Raw genomic sequence first — 18,056 nt, 5'->3', positions numbered from 1 at the left:
CCACCGGCACCCTCCCCACTGTGCCCCAGTCCCTTTTCCTCATGCCATCTTCCGACCCCCCCCCCCCCTTACTCCTCTCTGTAAAATAGCCTACTTTTCCCCTCACAGTGCAGTGATGACAGGAGAGAGGGGGTTGGAGAGGAAAAAACAACAACAGCAGCAACTACGCGCCAACTGTGACTTGAGAGCGGCCAGCCAACTCCTCTCTTCATCCAACCCCATAAACCACACACACACACACACACACACACACACACACACACCCTGGGGGCACAAGGGCGAGAGCAGACTGCATTTGTGCTGACCTCTTAATGTACTCCCTCTCCTCCTCCTCCTCTTCCTCCTCCTCCTCCTTCTCCTCCTCCTTCTCCTCCTCTTCCTCCTCCTCCTCTTTCTCCTCACTAAAAGGCTCTCCAGATTATTGTACGTATTAGGGTCAGTCTTCCATGTTCTCCTGCAACCCCACATCTTCTCCTAGAGCTAATTTACTTCATTCTCCTGGCCAGCTCAGCTGTGACCAGAATGGTGAAGGTGGAGACAAAGGGTCGAACAACGCTTCCCTCGCGAGTCGGGCCGGAACGTGCTCAAAATTCATGTCGGAACAAAGGAGAAACCAGGTCAGGGCCCTGGTGTCGATTATTATTTATCTTGGAAAAGGCAGACGGACGCCAGCCATGCGTAACCGATTTCCAACTAATAACAATTCCCATAATAAGACAAAACTGTGTGCGCTGAATGCCGACAACGCAGTCATCAATCAATAAAACTAGATGCATTACGAAAAAGTACACTAACACCATATATAATAACAATTTATTAGCAAATTCTAAGATGACCTCAGACTGAAATCAGCACTTTTCTGTCCTAGTTTAGACATTATAAACCAACATATTACAAACGGTGTTTCTGTTGCTCACTAGTGACTGTCTGTAAATGCTATAAAGAAAGGCCTAAAGGAAATGTGCTGCTAATAATGTCAGGTGTAGACAAACTTCCTATGGGAGAACTGCATATATTATATCTATTGAGCTATTTTTTTAAAAACCAAAAATATAGAAACGCTTGGGGTTACTCGGCTGAAATTCTCCCCAGGATTGGATATAAGCCTTACCGCCCACACACAATTTCACACAATGTGTGCATGACATCCTAGGCAAGCACACTTTCCTTGTTAACCGCACACAATTTCACCATTGCCATCTCAACCAGACCCCCCCACACACACACCCCACCCAACCCAACCCAACCACCTGCACCTGGACTTTGATGTAGCCAGGTCCAGCCACCCTTTAAGGCACTCAATCATAAAGTGATTTGCTTCCTGCATGCAGGCCAGGTAGAACGTGGGCAGATTTTTTCCAGTGAGGGCATCCACTGAGGCTAGGTGTAGGCAAGCTGAACATTTTTTATAGGAAAATTTGAAGACAGCGTGTGGGAGGGAGAGACACAGAGAAGGAAAAGAGAGATAATGAGAGAGAGAGAGAGAGAGAGAGAGAGAGAGAGAGAGAGAGAGAAGGAAGGAAGAGAGAGAGAAAAGGGGGGGAACGAGGGAGCAAAAAAGATGAGAGTGCAAGACAGCCAGACAGAAAGTGTAGAAAAGAAGAAACTAAAAAGGGATAAAACTAAAAAGAAGTGCGGGTTCATGAGGGGGGAGAGGGAGAGAGAGAATAAGAGAGAGAGAAAGAGAGAGATAGAGAGAGAGAATAGATAACAGATGAAAAAAAGCCCAGAGTCGGTCACCAATCTATCCATCTTCTTCTCCGCTCTCTCTCTCTCTCTCTCTCTCTCCGTTATCTCTCAGAGCAAAGGCAAGCATAATTTATTGCTGAGGCGAGGCAGCAGACACTGATTTACTCTGCGTTTGGTACAAGAGCAACAGCTGAGCTGCAGCGGCAGCTACAGCGGCAGGACAATGGGCTCGTCAGAACGGCAGCGCGCCGCCGACCCAAACCCCCCTACAACCTCCAAGCCTTGGGGTCTCTCACACAATGGGTTCTGACACCCCAGTTAAAAAGGTTATTAATCAATTTGGGAAAGGCCCAGCCTTGTTTCGAACATTTTTTTCTTTTCTGAGGTATTACTCAAGACATAATCCACCGTTCGCTTGTGCGAATACTTATGTTTCTGTCAGCTCTCATGAGACATAAAGAGGAGACTGGAAGGAATTCAAATGAAATTGGATTACGTCCATTTTGGAGATCAAAAATTCCCTGCTTTAAATGAAAATCTGTTTGGCTTGGCCCTAAGTGAATGTGACACAGATCATATCAAATTCTCCTTGGACTGCGCCTATGTCATCTTTTTTGTTTTTCAAGGGACGTCTGCTTCCCATCGAGCTGCACTCAAAATGGAAACAAATTGATGACAAAAAAACAGCAGAAACAAATTTGTCTCTCTTGTCTGATTAGCGCGGGTGCTGGCAGTTGGTCGCCACAGGAAAGATGGAGGAAACAGCGAGAGGGCCAATCACATCACTCAAACGGTAGGCCCTGTAGGTCGAAGGTGCGGTCGAGATTCACTTACCTTTTTTTTATGAGACAGACGATTTATGTACGCAACATGCATGTTGTATGAGATTGAAGCCATAATGAGACATGAGTCTCGGTTTGGGCCAGACACGTGTCACATCTAGGGCTTGAGTTGGTTTGCTATTCTGACCATAAAATTGATTTCTTGTATAATAGATCAGTGTGCGGCCAAGTTACACAGCATTACACAAGCTCTGTACAGGGAGAGAGTCTGAGCCCTGAAAAGCTGGAGCCGGATTTGAAAAAAAAAGCAAACATCCTCAGATCCAAAATCAAAAACAGAGTCTGACTGTATTCTTTTAAAGTTGTTTAGGACTTTGACTCTTTAGAGTGGCTTTTAGACATTAGTTAAAGCTAAAACTAATCTGAAAAAGCCATACAGATTGAAATAAACTCAATTATACATACCGTATGTATGTTTACAAACATACACATATAACATGCAAACACATATAACTGCATTTGGATTATGGATGGATTAACTGTGTTCATATTTGCTGTGACCATATCCTGTTTGTGCAGAGTGTTTTGCTGAGACCAGGGCCTTTCAAAGAGCTACCATCAGCCTCGAAGTGAAAATCTTTGAGGGCAAAATAGCAACACTTGTCTGAAAAAAAGGGGTCTTCGATGTTTATGCCCCTCCCCATCTGTCTAGGGATTACAGAAGGGTTGTATAGCACTTTCCCTGTCTGATAATCCCACCACAGGCCCCTGCCACTTTCTAAGCTTTTTGTTGCACAACTGCACACGTTAAGTGCATCGATCAGATAATAGAGAATTAAAAGGATTCTGCCATTATTTCGCCCCATCCCAAAGACAGTATTATAGACTGACACCATTAATGGGATGAGGGTGGGGTTAAATGAGCAATTAAGCAAAACAAAAACAGCACATATGAGACTGGAACAAATGCAGGTTGTGATAACAGCCGGCCGGGCCATTAAGACTAAGGCGGAGCAGAAAGTGAAGAGACCGTCGTCTGCAGATTAAGCCGGCCATAAGGCCACTATTGTTATGTGTGTTGGCTCACACGGACGACCATTAAAATAAAAAGAGTAGACTGTGTACATGCATATCATATTGATATCATACCTCACTGAGTGCAGATTAAATCGGTCACTGAGGATAACAACTTGGCAAAACATGTTTTGATTGCTAAGTGAGGATTATAAGGAAATAACATGAATTCCTCATCACTGCCAGTACTAGTTTTTACAGGCTGGTGTGCTTTATGTAATGAATACGTAGAGCACTTCAAATATGTAAAATACTGCCTATAAAACACATAAAACACAGTAGGTAAATGGAAAAATAAAAAAAGATGATTGATGAAAATGATTCAACATGGCGGAATAATGTATGGTGTCACACTTTCACTTCAAAGAACTTGCTGCTGGATTGCGTAAGACTATTACCACGCAGTGAAACTCATCTAACCAATCCCTGCCCTGCATTCTCTCTCTCTCTCTCTCTCTCTCTCCCTCTCTCTCTCTCTCTCTTTGTGTCATGGCATGGGTAACCCAGCACTGTGGGAGTTGGCTGACCACTCCTTCTTAATCAGTTAAAAAGCTACCAGCGTGGCTTTAGGCCTCCCGAGCGTAAAGCTCTCTTTCTGAAAATCCCCACAACTGGCTTGGCTCTCCGCGTCCTGTCCCCTCATTTCCATAGACCCAAGCTGTTCGGCAGAACAAGGTGCTTTACAAGCGCAAATATCACAAATAAGCTTTCGCTAATTCCGCCGAAGCCCCGAATCCGCCTACACCAGCGCTCTTTTGGCTGAGTGACAGGAAATTAAGAGGCATGGGCATTAAAGAGGGCTCCATCAGGGGACAGAGTAGGAGTGAACGAGACATACAGAGAGAGAGAGAGCGAGAGAGCAAGACAGAAATAGAGGCAATATTCAAACTAGTGTAAGTCACTGCGGGGGGGACGTGCATGTCTGTGTTGGCAGGTGTCATTAAGTCAGGTGTGCCGGCGTGGGAAAATCTGCTCGTTGCTTTTTTTCCCTCTCTCTTCTTCTTTCTTTAGTCTAACCATCAGACAAACAAAACTGACAAACAAACAATACAGCAATTCATAAATAAACACAGCACTTTCTCACCTTTCGTTGCCAATCGCAGACACTGAGTTTTGGTTTCCTGCGGAGGAACAGACACAAACAGATTAGCATGGCAGCACAGCAACAAACAATCAAATAAACAAAAAAAAAACAACCAACCAAACAAAACCAAAAACAAATGTAATTCATTAAGACTGTTATAACACATAGCGTGCAAAGGGCTTGCGTGTCTACAGCCTCTAACTCTACTCCCAAAAACGCATCGGAGCGCTTTGGCTGAGGCCAGAGCTGAGGCCGGGTGGAGCCTTAAGCCGTTTCCTACCTTCTCCACGCTGCTGACGGCCTGGAAGTAGATGTTGTAGTTCTTCCTGGGCGCCAGCGGAGGGTTCCAGAAGCCGCGGTAGGTCTTGTTGTCCCCCACCGTGAAGCCCATGGGCTCCACCAGCTTGGTGGGGGGCAGCTCGGCGGCAAAGTAGTACGGCAGTCCTCCGCTGGACGCGCTCTGGTAGGACACGGGGATCTGGTAGCAGTTGGTGGAGCTGGCCTCGCGCCGCGAACGGTGAGGGTTGAGCTCCTCCACCACGATCTGATAAGCACTGTGGAGAAGGCAAAAAATCAAAAGAGGATAAATGCTATCGCCCAAGACTGTGTCACCCAACATTCATTCACCCACCCTTCTCTGTGTATACACAAGACGTGTGTGCGCATGTAAACACACAGACTCTCTCTCTCTCTCTCACACACACACACACACACACACACACACAACCGACCCATAAACACCGGAGCGGCGTGATCGTAAAAAGCAATCTTTCACCTGACGGAGCACGGTCGAGCTTTGCCAAATAAGCTCGCATTCTTGGAGTGCACCCCTACTGCTTGGCAACCCTTGCCAACTAAGGCGGCCCAGGTTTCTCTCTCTCTCTCTCTCTCTCTCTCTCAAACACGCAGACATACATGGGAAAAAAAGCCAATTTCTTCGCTCTGATGTCTAATCTGCAGCCCTGCTCCAGAGCGACGAGGCCCTTAATAAGCGGTCATTATTTCTGACTGAGCGGCGTGAGAGAGGCACTTAGACGAGAGAGCCGATGAGCGTCCAACTGGAGCCGAACCAGACATGATGCACTTCATTTCTATTTAAGAACCGCAAAACATGGCGGGGACTTTTTTTGCGCGCCCATTTCAGAGTGTCCCCTTTTTGACTTCCTCCTTCCACCTTGTTCCTTCTCTCCAAGGCCGCCTCCTCTAGGGTTTTTTTTTAGCGGGGGCTGAGAGCAGAGGCCGCTAAGCTATCAAATAAACCGCACCGTCGACGATAAAGCGACAACTGTGTGGTGTGTGTGTGTGTGTGTGTGCGTGTGTGTGTGGGGAGGGTTGTGGGGCCACTAAGGAGGCCAACGCAGTGGAAGAAATCCCGTCACACGCCCAGGGAGCTGGGAGAAGTGAGGGCTCTGTGATTACGGATTCCTCCATGGCTCAGGGGTTTCCTCCGGAACACTGCACAGTGCGCACTGTCCCTTCACTTGAAGCCCCTCTCTTCCCTGCGCCTGGCTCTCCCGATCCTTTAGCGCTAACAATGGGCCACTCCAGATGTAGCCCTGGCCTTTACCTCCGTGACCTTCCCGCGACCTCTATTTGGACTTGAACGGCCACGGAGCCGAAACATGAGCGTCTGTCCATAATGACACCGCAGCTGGACTCGGGAACCTGCCCTTGTCCACTGAGATCGAGCAAGCGTCTGGACCGTTTTTTCCGCTCATTTCTTTCCTCTTCCTCCAAAGCTTTCCCTCTCCCCCTCCCTCCCTCCCTCTTTTTCTCTTCCTCTCTCCATCCCTCTCCTCCCTCTCCATCGTGTAGCGCTTGTCAATGACAAACTGTTACAAATTACCTGAGCAGATGGCCAGAGGCGCATTATAGCTCGCTCGCTCTAGCGGCATCTTAACTAACTCGCCCCAAATTGCGGGGACCCCAACCTGTCCTGTGATTATCCATCAGACACCATCAGTAGTCGTGCCAGGGAAACGACGCTCCGTGCCAGAAGCCATCAAAGTTAGACGGCCTGCTTTCATTCCGAAGGCTATATTCAGATACGTACGCATACTGTTAGCGCTGCGCAATCTGTCCAATACGGCATCATTGTCTCAGTATTAAAAACTGTACCCGTCTTAACATTGTTGATGCATGCAAATCTTTTAATCTGCAGACACACACACACACATACACACACACACACACACACACACTTGCTAATCCTGGCTAGAGTAAATTCTCACCCACGCTGACATCTATAGTGCTGGCCTTATGAAAAGATATCTGATTAAATGATTAGACAATGCAATGTAAACAAACAATCCAAAACCACACAAACAAATAAGCCCTTGAGTTGACACAAACAACAATAACAGCAACAACCCCAAAAACAACATAAGGGAAAGTCTTTGCTCAATGTAAGGACAGGGGATAAAAAAAAAGCAAAAGGAAAAAAGTTATTGGGTGGTTTGTATGCAGCACTGTTTGTCCCTCATCCCCCGCCGCCAAACATCGCAGCCTTTCCAATTTCCAACCAGTGCGGTGCGCAAGCTGGGCCGCATAATGGCTGATTTACTGAGCCGGAGAGCCCCGAGTTATCTTCAAATCCAACTTTATGACGAACACACACACACACACACACACACACACACACACACACACACACACACACACACACACACACACACACACACACACACACACACACACACACACACACACACACACACACACACACACACACACACACACACACACACACACACACACACACACACACAGTATCCCTCGCCCTGCGCTCGACTGGCAGGCGGAAATGAACAGGGCGCAGGGTGACAATGGACCAATCAGACGGAGATCGCAGCCGCTGATGGTCCACACAGGTCCCCTGCAGAGGGCTCCTCGGATGCGCCAGGCGGCTATTGGCGAGGGGGGCTCTGGGACCGAGCCGGCGAGGGAGCGAGGGAGCAGGTGGCCAGACAGACAGCGCTTGCTCGTGGAAGGCACCGGAAAGAGCTGAGGTGACATGGAGGGGGGGTCAACCACAAGACCTCGACCAGTGTCCTAATTTCTCTAGGACCTCAAACATCACGGCGTGGGAACATACAGTGGGGACTGAAACGTGCTTCACTTGCGGGAGGCCAACAACAAACCCCCCACTGTGAGACGGGGTTAATTCCCGCCAGGGGATTGTGAAGCAGGATCATGTCCACGAAAACCAACCCCCTCTAATGGATCCCATCTAGATGAAGTGTCATAGAGCTGAGGTAGAGAGAATAGACTTGGCGGGGGAGGGGGGGGGGGGGGTTGCTGTTTTTAATGGGAATCTAAGATTGACCAGATAGAAGAAGCGGGTGTGGGATCACAAACCTGATAGGAGCGCCCTTGGCCTGGGCAGGCTTGAGGAGGACGGTGATGGTGGTGGCCGTCTCATTCAGGGAGGCCTCGGTACTGTCGTACTCCTGCAGAGTAGGAGCTGCAGAAGGAGAGAGAGAGAGAGAGAGAGAGAGAGAGAGACACAGAGAGAGAGAGACACTCATGACTTTGAATGCATTTATGAGACACTTTTATCTTAACTGACAAGTTCCTCCAGTTTAAAGCTCCAGTTTATTCATCTGCATTTATGATGTGCTGGATTTCATCAAAAGCAGCCTCTCCTGCAGCAGATGTGTGGACGGAACACGAGCGGAACATTCATCAGACCCGACTAGGCCGAGGAACCGCCATTAAAGAACAATTCATGTCAACACAGCCTTGTTCACAACATCCTTGAAAGAAAGTTCCATTTGGGGTTTGACCTCATTCTACATCTGTGGTTGCTGAATGCTTCTTCGTATTTACAACAAGGCTTCTGAAGTACTTTTGCACAATTTTCTCCCGGTTAAGGGTGACCCAGCTCGTCTTTTTCTTTTTTTTCCCCGGGAAAAGGGGGCTATGAAGTATGATTTTCCCTGATTATGCTTCAATTACAATACTTACATCTCTTCAAGACCGAAAGCATGCGCTCACAAATAGAAAGCACTCAGGTCCCCCACTCTTCCACGGCAGAAGCCACTGTCGTCCATTAGCCGCGGAGGAATATGTCAAGAAGCTTTTATCTCCATTCACCTGCCTAATTTGATTCCCTTGAATGCCGGCCCTGCGCTGTGCTTGGCATTATCACCTAATGAGGTCCTCGGCTGACGCTTTTCAACAGATCCCAAATACATCCGCCGCAGTGGCAGGGACTCGATGAGTGCTGCCAAGATGGGAGAGTGAGTGAGTGAGTGTGTGTGTGTGTGTTTGTGTGTGTTTGTGTGTGTGTGCGTGTGTGTTGTGTTTGTGTGTCATTTGGACATGACTGCAACACAAACAGTTACCCAGTGCCACCGATGCCCGCTCTAAAAAGCAGCTGGCGCGTGGGACTGAGCGATGGTCTGCAGATGTGTGCGGAGCGGCGAGCTGCGCACAAAGGGGCCATTAACGGCCGCGCACAATAGCCAAGCGCGGGACACTCGCCGGCATTAGCATCTGTTAGGAGCGAACCATTTTTACCATCCATTCATAAAGTCCCCCCACCCCACCCCACCTACCCTCCACACCTCCACTCCACTTCATCCACTGGGCTTTAATTGCAGGAGATGACAACACTTCATCATGTTTGGGTGAGAGTGTGAGTCGAGTCCATCGCAGAGGCTATTGAATGCATTATTTTCATTTCGTTTTAGCCCTCCCCAGGTTTCTTTTTGGTCTGTTTTTTTTTTTGTTTGGCAAATGCGGTCATTGGGTTTGCTGTCTACTTCCTCCTCTTAATCACCACATCTGTATGTGAATGCAGCTGCTGTATGCTGGTTGGCTCTGTTGCACCTATCCGACTTCAAGCTTGAGAGGTTGCTGACAGTCTTGTCAGATATTGTGTGCGTGCGTGCGTGCGTGCGTGCGTGCGTGCGTGCGTGCGTGCGTGCGTGCGTGCGTGGTGTGTGTGTGTGTGTGTGTGTGTGATCATGTGTGTATATTATGCTTGTATGCGTGATCATGTGTGTGTATTATGCTTGTATGCGTCTAGGGCTATATACTTACAGTATCTCTCTACTTCTGTAGGTACCAACATTTGTGCACTTGCTTGTATGTATCCATGGATAGAAGTCTCTCATAAGTGTGTGAGGGCCTGGAAAAATGACTCCTACTGCTACTGCTACTTATTGTTTGCCTGAGTAAAATGTGTGATTGGGACCTGGAGACACGTCTGAATCCGTACCTGAGATGTTGGTGGTGACGTTGAGGGTGGTGGGCGGTCCGAAGCCCTTGACGGTGCTGGCGCGGATGATGAACTGGTAGGTGGTGCCCGGGTGGAGCTGCGAGAAGTCGTGCCTGGTGGTGTTCCAGGGCAGCGCCACGATCAGCGGCGGCCGCATCAGCACCGACGTGTCGAACGAGCGCACGCTGCTGCAGCTGATCTGGGAACGCAAGCGGGAAAAAAAGCAGGGGGTGAGTTCAAACGCACCGTCTGGTCCCAATTAGCCACCGACTCAGCCACTGGAAATCACCGTCGCCCAGTGCGAACATGAATATTCCCGAACAAGCCGCAACAATAACCACGACTCCGCGGCTAGGACTGAAAAGGATTAATTGCGTTAATGTGGTGTAAAGCGACGTCTGTCTGGGGGTATTACTGGATGAAATAACACACTAATTTGGATGTAAATCCAAATTAATGCTTTGTTTTATTAGTGGATTTTAGAGCAATTAATATCCATGAAATTGAATATATTGAAGTTTGGAGAAAGAGAAGCCTTCAGAGGGGCCTTTTTTGCTGCAATAGAGAGGAGCGAGTGTCAGCTTACACCCCCCCCCCCCCCCACACACACCCCCACCCCCCCCCTTTTTTCCTGGACTTTGGGCAGAGTTCCCATCCTCGCAGATGGACAGTATGGAAAGAACATTTTCTCCGCAGTGAAAGTTCAGAGTCTTTTACGACCGCTGCTCCCTCTCTTAATGCTCTTAAGTCAAATAAAGTCCTGCATTTCTCAATCAATACCGTGGCTCTGCATTTAACCTGGAGCATATATCACCACGCCGAGTACAGTGCGGTGCTTAGGGCCACTCTCCGTGTGTCATGACGGCCGGACCGGCCAGGCCCGGTGCATCGTCTTCTGCTGATCTCTGGACATTGAGCTTATGGACCTCGGAGAGTTGGAGAACCGTCGGAAAACACAAAACTCAAGACTGACACAGATACACAAACCACATGTGGGGAGCAGCAACACCAGACCCAGACAGACTGTCCTCCCACTTCTCTCTCCCTAAACCACAAACCACAAGCCCCCTCTTTTTCCCCCACTCCCACTCCCTCTCTCTCTCTCTCTCTCTCTCTCTCTCTCTCTCTCTCTCTCTATCTCTATCTCTCTCTGTCTCTCTCTGTCTCTCTGTCTCTCTGTCTCTCTCATTACCTCATACTGAGTGATGATTCCGTTGGGTTCCAGCGGCTCCGTCCAGTTCAGGGAGATGCGATCTTCGGACGGTTTGGCCGTCATGGACAGAATGGGCACGGGGCCAGGCACTGCATTAGGTGAGGAGGGGGAGAGAGAGAGAGAGAGAGAGAGAGAAAGAAAGGAAGAGAAAAAGAGAAGGAGTTGTCACGCAATTGCAAGGGGAGCATGATTAATATGGCATCTCTGATGAAAACCACTTATGAGTCTCTCTTGGCTATTACACCTTGGTGATGGGTTTCATTTACAGCAAACGCATTACCATGCCCACGACTGGGCAACAAACAAGAGAAGAAAGCATCATCATGATTGAAGGAGGCTATGCTTGTTTTTGATACGAGTTTTTACTGGTTGCTGAAGCCAATAGTGTTATTCCCATCATCTCCTTCTATCTACATTTCTTTGGTGTTTGTACTGATGGGTCTGTCTGCTTTGTCTCCCTGATTTGGGATTTGCTTTATTGCCAAGCGACGCCATTCAAGAAATAAATAAACACACAAACAAACAACAACAGCTCTGGTTTAGCCTGTCTGCTAGCTGTTTATCTCTTACGGGGAAAAAAGAGACTTTTATGTGACTGATGTGGTTTTTTTATTTGTGTAAATATGCTAATAGATATCATCAGGCTTATTATTCAATCAAATGCTGAAACTGACACTCGCAATTACCCAGCTTGGCACAAACCGACTCCGTGTTGTCTTCTAAGCCAACAGAGCGCTACTGGCCCTTTGAAGCACTCACTTTGACATGAAAGGGCGGAAAAAGAAAAGATTTTCTGGCGAAAAGCAGGGAAAGGTTTGTGTATTTTTTTGGGGGGAGGGGGTAGGGGGGCATGGGGAGTTTGAGACCTGCTCTAACAGGATCCAGAGATGTCTAATGCGCTCGCTCGCTGTCTTGCTCCCTCACAGTAGACGGGGCGTGAGGTGCATGGGAGGGGGGGTCATGTGATGGCGCACATGTCACTCGAGTCAGTGAATGGGAGCCCAAGGGGGGTGGCTCCGAAAGAATCGGCTGTCTCTCAGATCAGAGAGAGAATGTGTGTGTATGTGTGTGCGCGCATGTGTATGTATGTGAGTGGGCCAGTTGGGTCTAGGGCTCTCCTTCACTTGGTGTCAGACTGAAACTGAGAAAGAGAGAAGTGTGTGTGTGTGTGTGTGTGTGTGTGTGTGTGTGTGTGTGTGTGTGTGTGTGTGTGTGTGTGCGTGCGCGTGTCATATGCAAACGCGCTTGTGTGTGTCAATAGGGTACAGTCTACCCCTCTGCTGTGCATGAAAGACTGGAACAGAGGAACTCCGAGAAATCTTAGGTGTATGAGTGTTTATATGTGTAAAAGCAAAAATGAGACACATATGATGTGTATGTGGAGAAAGAACAAGAAAGAAAAAGCCTGTGTGTGAGTGTGTGTGTGTGTGTGTGTGTGTGTATACACTCGCATTTGTATGTGTGTGAGTAGTGTGCTGTCTCAGCGCTCACTGAGGCCACTCTGTTTACAGAGGCTGTGCCGGCTTCACACCCTCCAGACAAGCCCCTATTCATCAAATATGTGCCACTGAGACATCTCTCTCTTCCCGGTGCACACACACACACACACACACACACACGCACACAGACACAAACACACATCTACAATGTGGTTATGCATTGTAGGCAACACTTAATTTCACTCTGACTTAAGTGTAAAAAAAAAGAACATGTCTTAATTTCTGTAAAAGGTAACAATTAGCCACGGAGAAAGCTCTATTTCTTCCTCAAGCTGATGTGTGTTGCAGGGCTTTGATGTTGATGGTGCGCTTTCTTATTCCAGGAAACAGCCTTGACTGGCCCTGACATGACTAAATGAAAAGCAATCACAGAAATAGCTCTGGATTGAGAAAAGTGTGTGTGTGTGTGTGTGTGTGTGTGTGCGTGTGTGTGCGTGTGTGTGTGTGTGGTGGAGTGGATTGATTTTTTTCCTTATGAATTCTGGCCAGAGCCTGGCTCCTGGCTCAGCCACTCCTGGGTGTTTATCTCTCAGGTAGTGCAGGCCTGCACACACGGAACCCTAAACAGGCCTCGGCCTACTTCAAGGGATCAGCCAAATAAGGCATGAAGGCAGCCCCCCCCCCCCCCCTCCCAACAATCATCTGCATGAGGGAGGGAGAGAGGGAGAGAGAGTGTGTGTGTGTGTGTGTGTGTGTGTGTATGTGTGTGTGTGAGAGAGAGAGAGAGAGAGAGAGAGAGAGAGAGAGAGAGAGAGAGAGAGAGAGAGAGAGAGAGAGAGAGAAGAGAGAGACAGAGAGGGAGAGAAGAGGGAGAAGGGAGAGAGAGTGAGTGGATGAGAAAATAAGTCAGAGAGAGTGAGTGAGTGAATGAGAGTGAGAGGAAGGATGAGAGAGAGGGAGTGAGAGAGGGCGTGAGAGAGGGAGAGTGAGTGAGTGAATGAGTAAATGAGTCAGAGAGTGAGTGACAGAATGAGAGAGGTAGAGAGAGAGAAAGAGGGAGGGAGGGACAGTGTGAGTGAGTGAATGAGAAAGAAAGAGAGACAGAGAGGGAAAGAGAGAGTGTGAGTGAGTGAGTGAGTGAGAGAGAGAGAGAGCTGAAGAGTGAGTGAATGAGGGAGAGAGAGAGCGGAAGAGTGAGTGAATGAGTGAGGAGGAGAGGAAGAGTGAGGGAATGAGTGAGAGGAAGAGTGAGTGAATGAGTGAGAGGGAGAGAGGAAGAGTGAGTGACTGAGTGAGGAGGAGAGGAAGAAAGTAAGAGTGTGCATGTGTGCGGTCCTCAGGCTGTTGGTGCCGTGTTAGGGATTCTGGTGCGCTCGCCCCTGTTATCAGAGCTGCTGGACGCCGCGCTCTCCAGCCAGGGACCATTAAAGGCAGAGCCAGCCAGGTGGCGACGTGACCTGCTTCGGAACACTTGATTTACTGTACCCCACCTGGGAGCTTGGCTGTGCCTACGCGTGTGTGTGTGTGTGTGTGTAGATGGGGTTATATCTGTGTGTGTGTCTTTACGTTTGTGTGTGTTAAAGGTTTTCATTTGGCCGCGCGTGAGCAGCACTGTAATTCAGAGGAAATACAAGTGGACCGCAATTCAATCACCCAGGTGGTAAGGTGGGCCGAGCAAAGGTGTTTGATTGAAAACATGTGGATCCACATCTCCATCTAGGAAAGAAAATGTAGGAACAAACCTGTGTGTGTGTGTGCGCGTGTGTGTGTGTGTTTGGAGAGCGGGGGTGGGGGGTTAGTTGAAGATTGTTTTCAAATGAACTACTTCAGCTTTCCTCTGAGCAAACAATATATAGAAAATACTGCACAACATGCCTTTGTACTGTCAACACTGAATCTTGTAAACGTATGTTGCCTTAAAGCCATATACTATATGTTCCTGGCTCATCTGATAGGTTGAGGTAGTGGTGTGGTCTGAACCGCCAAACAGAAGCGTGCAATATATACTGTCTGAATACATGTGTTTGTGAATATACAAATGCTTGACTAAGTAGTGTCTGTGTCTGTGTCTGTGTCTGTGTCTGTGTCTGTGTCTGTGTCTGTGTGTGTCTATAGTCCATACCATCCTCTTCGGTCTGTATGATGGTCTCTTCGCTCTCCTTGCGCCCCTCTGGGTTGGTGAGGATCATCTTGAGGCTGACGTTGGTGTTGGGCGGCAGGTTGCCCACCACGTGGCGCGGCGCCTTGGGGTCCATGTCCAGGCACTCGGCCTTGGTCTGGTTGTGGGTGTTGTAGTAGTGGTAGCAGATGGTCACGTTGAAGGTGTGGCAGCGGGTGATGTTGTAGCCCAGCGACTCCCAGTCCACCGCAATGAACCGGGCCTGGATCTCGGCGATCTTCAAGCTCTTGGGCGTCCGCATTGGCTCTGTGTGCGCAAAACACAGATGCATTCGGGGGTTATTACTGTGCCTTGTGCCCAAATGATGAAGGTGGTAGATAGCGCCACCTAAGGACACTTTTGTGATTTTCTTCATTTTTAAATATATTTTTGTCGTCTTTTTTATTTAATTTGACAGGGGAGTGGAGATAGTAACAGGAAGCAAGTGGGAGAGAGAGAGATGTGGTGGGATTGGGAAGGAAATGACACAAGCCAGACTCGAACCTGGGTCCCTGTGGTTACACAAACCCAAATATGGTATGGGCGCTGTAGCCAGTTGCGCCACAGCGCCCCCTATGGTTTGCTATATTAAACAAACAAACAAACAAAAAAAAAACACTTTGGGGAGTGCATTTTTCTCCAGTAAAAAAAGGGTGAAAGGAACAAAACGGCAAACAACTCATTAAATAGATATTGGCTATTCACAGGAGTGAGTAACAGGCCCGTGCAAATGCATATTAACATTTATTAACCCATCTGTTCCGTCTGGCCGCCCTGACTGTCATAGAGAGGGAGCGGTCACCTGGCGTTCCTCTATACAGCAGCAGCAGCAGCAGCAGCCCCGTGGTGGAAAACACAGCCTTGTCGTTTTTATTTTCCCCCTCACCCCCCCCTCAACCCCAACCCACACTCCCAATCCCACAGGGGCTCAAAGAAATCTGCAGTCAAATAATGAGCCCATTAACAAGATTCAATGTCAGTGGCAGTTGAGGGGGTTGGGGGTGGGGGTGAGTTTGAGGGAAAGAGTGTGTGTGTGTGTGTGTGTGTGTGTGTGCCGTAAATGCAGAAGGAGAGAAGAATCTGCACACAGATGCCAGTGGCTGACCAGGGGGACACTGGCTGAGGCATTTTAAGAGGCTCCAAATTAGCCAATACATCACCCAGGGAGAAAGTCAATAAAATCCCACCTGCAATCCATCAACAGCTCATGGCATGGCGGCTACTAATTACTCTAATACTGCAATTTACCTGCCCAATTGGAGCAATAATGCAAATAGTGTCTTTTGTCTCCATGCGCAAAATGGGGGGTGAGGAGGATATAGTCTAGAACTGCTGGTCTACAGGGAATTGGATCAATTGATAGGTGTCGTGGATGCTCCATACGAACACTTTACGCCGACTTATTCCAATTAGCATCGCGTCTGTCATGTGAGGAGTTGCTAATGTCATAATGTCGCTAATGCGTTTCACAGAATATTGTGAATGTGCTGATGCAAGCAGTTTCGAGAAAGTCTTTAAGGGGGGGAAAAGTTTTTGATTCTTGGGGGGGGGGGCTAAACAGATAACCAGATAACTCTTAAGGATGTAGACGCTAGCTCCAATACTGCCTCTGAACAGAGGCAGAAGTGGGACGAACCTCCGAGAAACAGCAGGCGTCATTGCGTTGCCTTGATAGGGGACCTGTACACAGAGATGGGATTCTCCAGCCGGATGAGCAGGCTTTCACTGACATCAAACTGAATACCTGCCGTGCGGATCGGGCCTCTTCTCATAACACCTTAACATTTAAATGCCATCTATCTTGGCACTAGAGGGTAATGGGGCTTAGATATTTAAGAGAGATATAGCCGAATGCTTCTTTTTTTTTCTGGCAGCAAAAAAAAAAGAAATGGAGCAAGACTCGAGAGTGTCAGGGCTTTCACATAAACTAGAATATTTGCCCTTTAAAGTGTGGGGAAAATGTCTTGTTGGGTGTATTCCGAAGGGGCAAATCATTAAACCAGAGTGAGATTGGAATGTCACCAAAGCATGTGCTAAAAGCCCATTACATTTTGTAGTGCGCTGATGGATAGCCGGCAGGACAGTCGGGGGTTCCCGGCCCAACGCGCAGGGGTCTCAACCACAGGCCAATGCTGAGACCTTATTGCCGTACCGGTGTGGGCGCTTACATGCCCCCAATGCACTGCTCTCATTATAAGAGCAAATGGGCAAATGCCTTGGCTGGACTACGTCGGGCTCAAGGTGGATAGAAGCGAAGCCCGCGAGACAAATAACTAGGGCTCAGACCAACAGCCTTGAAGCCACGAAAGAAAGAAAGGAATGAATGATTGGATGTATTTTTTTTTTTTTTAAAGTACAGTATATCAAATCTTTTGTGCTGCAGCAGATGGCCAAGGCCCCAGACGCGTTGAACTGAAACCTTTTTCTTGAAGATTATATTTGGTCATACAAAGGAAACAACACAGTCAAAGAGCGAAACGTGAGCTCTTGGCGCTAAATTGCGGATGGATTTTAATTCTTCTTTTTCTTCCGTGCCTCAAGCAGGAACCCCCGGTGAGTGCAATCACCTGCGGTTTGATGAGAGGAGTTCAGGAGTGCCTTTCCTTTGTAGTCTAATTAAAATGAAAGCCCGAGCATGAAGACGGGGGGACTTGTTAACACAGGGCCTCACAGTGACTGCCAGCTTTGGGCTTATTAAAAAATAAAGCTCTCTCTCGTTCCCTCTCTCTGTCTGTCTGTCTCTGTCTCTCTCTCTCGCTCTCTCTCTCTCTCTCTCTCTTCCCCCTTCTCTTTCTCTCTCTTGCTTTCTTGTGCTCTGTCTGTTTCTCTCTCCCTCTCCCTTTCTTGTTCTCTCCCTCTCTCGTGGCGCTGACTCATGGTGTGGAGGTTGATAGCGGATTAAACTTGTGAATGTGCCTGTTGTGGGTTTATCACATCGAGCCCTGTTTATTAGCATGTCCCCGGCCTAATGAAACAAACAGACACGTTCCTCCCGGAAACGGTCGCTTGTCGTTCCGCTGCGGAGCCGCCTCAAAGTGAAGCACGTAATCGTGCAGTGAGCGCCAGAAATAACATGGAGTAAATTAAATCTCACTTCTCTTCCATGGAAGGGTGTGTGTGAGTGCGTGTGCGTGTATGTATGTGAGTGAGAGAGTGTGTGAGAGAGTATGGTGTGTGTGTGTGTGTGTGTGTGTGTGTGTGTGTGTGCGCGCGCATGTGAGAGAGAAAGAGAGAAAATATGGTGTGCGTGTGTGTGCGTATACATGTATGTGAGTGAGAGAGTGTGTGAGAGAGCATGGTGTGCGTGTGTGTGTGTGTGTGTGAGTGTATTTGAGAGAGAGAGAGAAAGTATAGTGTGCACATGTATGTCTATGTGTGTGTGCGTGCGCAAGA

General features: G+C 48.2%; 1 protein-coding gene across 4 annotated transcripts in view; it reads right to left on the bottom strand.

Moving 5' to 3' along the window:
- The window catches only part of ptprk (protein tyrosine phosphatase receptor type K), a 131,920-nt gene that overhangs the window by 26,323 nt on the left and 87,541 nt on the right, over nt 1-18,056 (bottom strand). For all 4 annotated transcript variants that reach the window (XM_062550102.1, XM_062550103.1, XM_062550104.1 and 1 more), the window contains exons 8-13: nt 14,628-14,930; nt 11,046-11,155; nt 9,854-10,052; nt 7,987-8,092; nt 4,910-5,183; nt 4,630-4,666 (exon numbers count right to left, since the gene is read on the bottom strand). In XM_062550102.1, the coding sequence (XP_062406086.1) occupies nt 4,630-4,666; nt 4,910-5,183; nt 7,987-8,092; nt 9,854-10,052; nt 11,046-11,155; nt 14,628-14,930 (1,029 nt within the window). The remainder of the gene's footprint in view (nt 1-4,629; nt 4,667-4,909; nt 5,184-7,986; nt 8,093-9,853; nt 10,053-11,045; nt 11,156-14,627; nt 14,931-18,056) is intronic.

This window comes from Sardina pilchardus, chromosome 12, assembly GCF_963854185.1.
Source record: "Sardina pilchardus chromosome 12, fSarPil1.1, whole genome shotgun sequence".
NCBI lineage: Eukaryota > Metazoa > Chordata > Actinopteri > Clupeiformes > Clupeidae > Sardina > Sardina pilchardus.
This window is presented reverse-complemented; position numbering and strand designations above follow the sequence as displayed.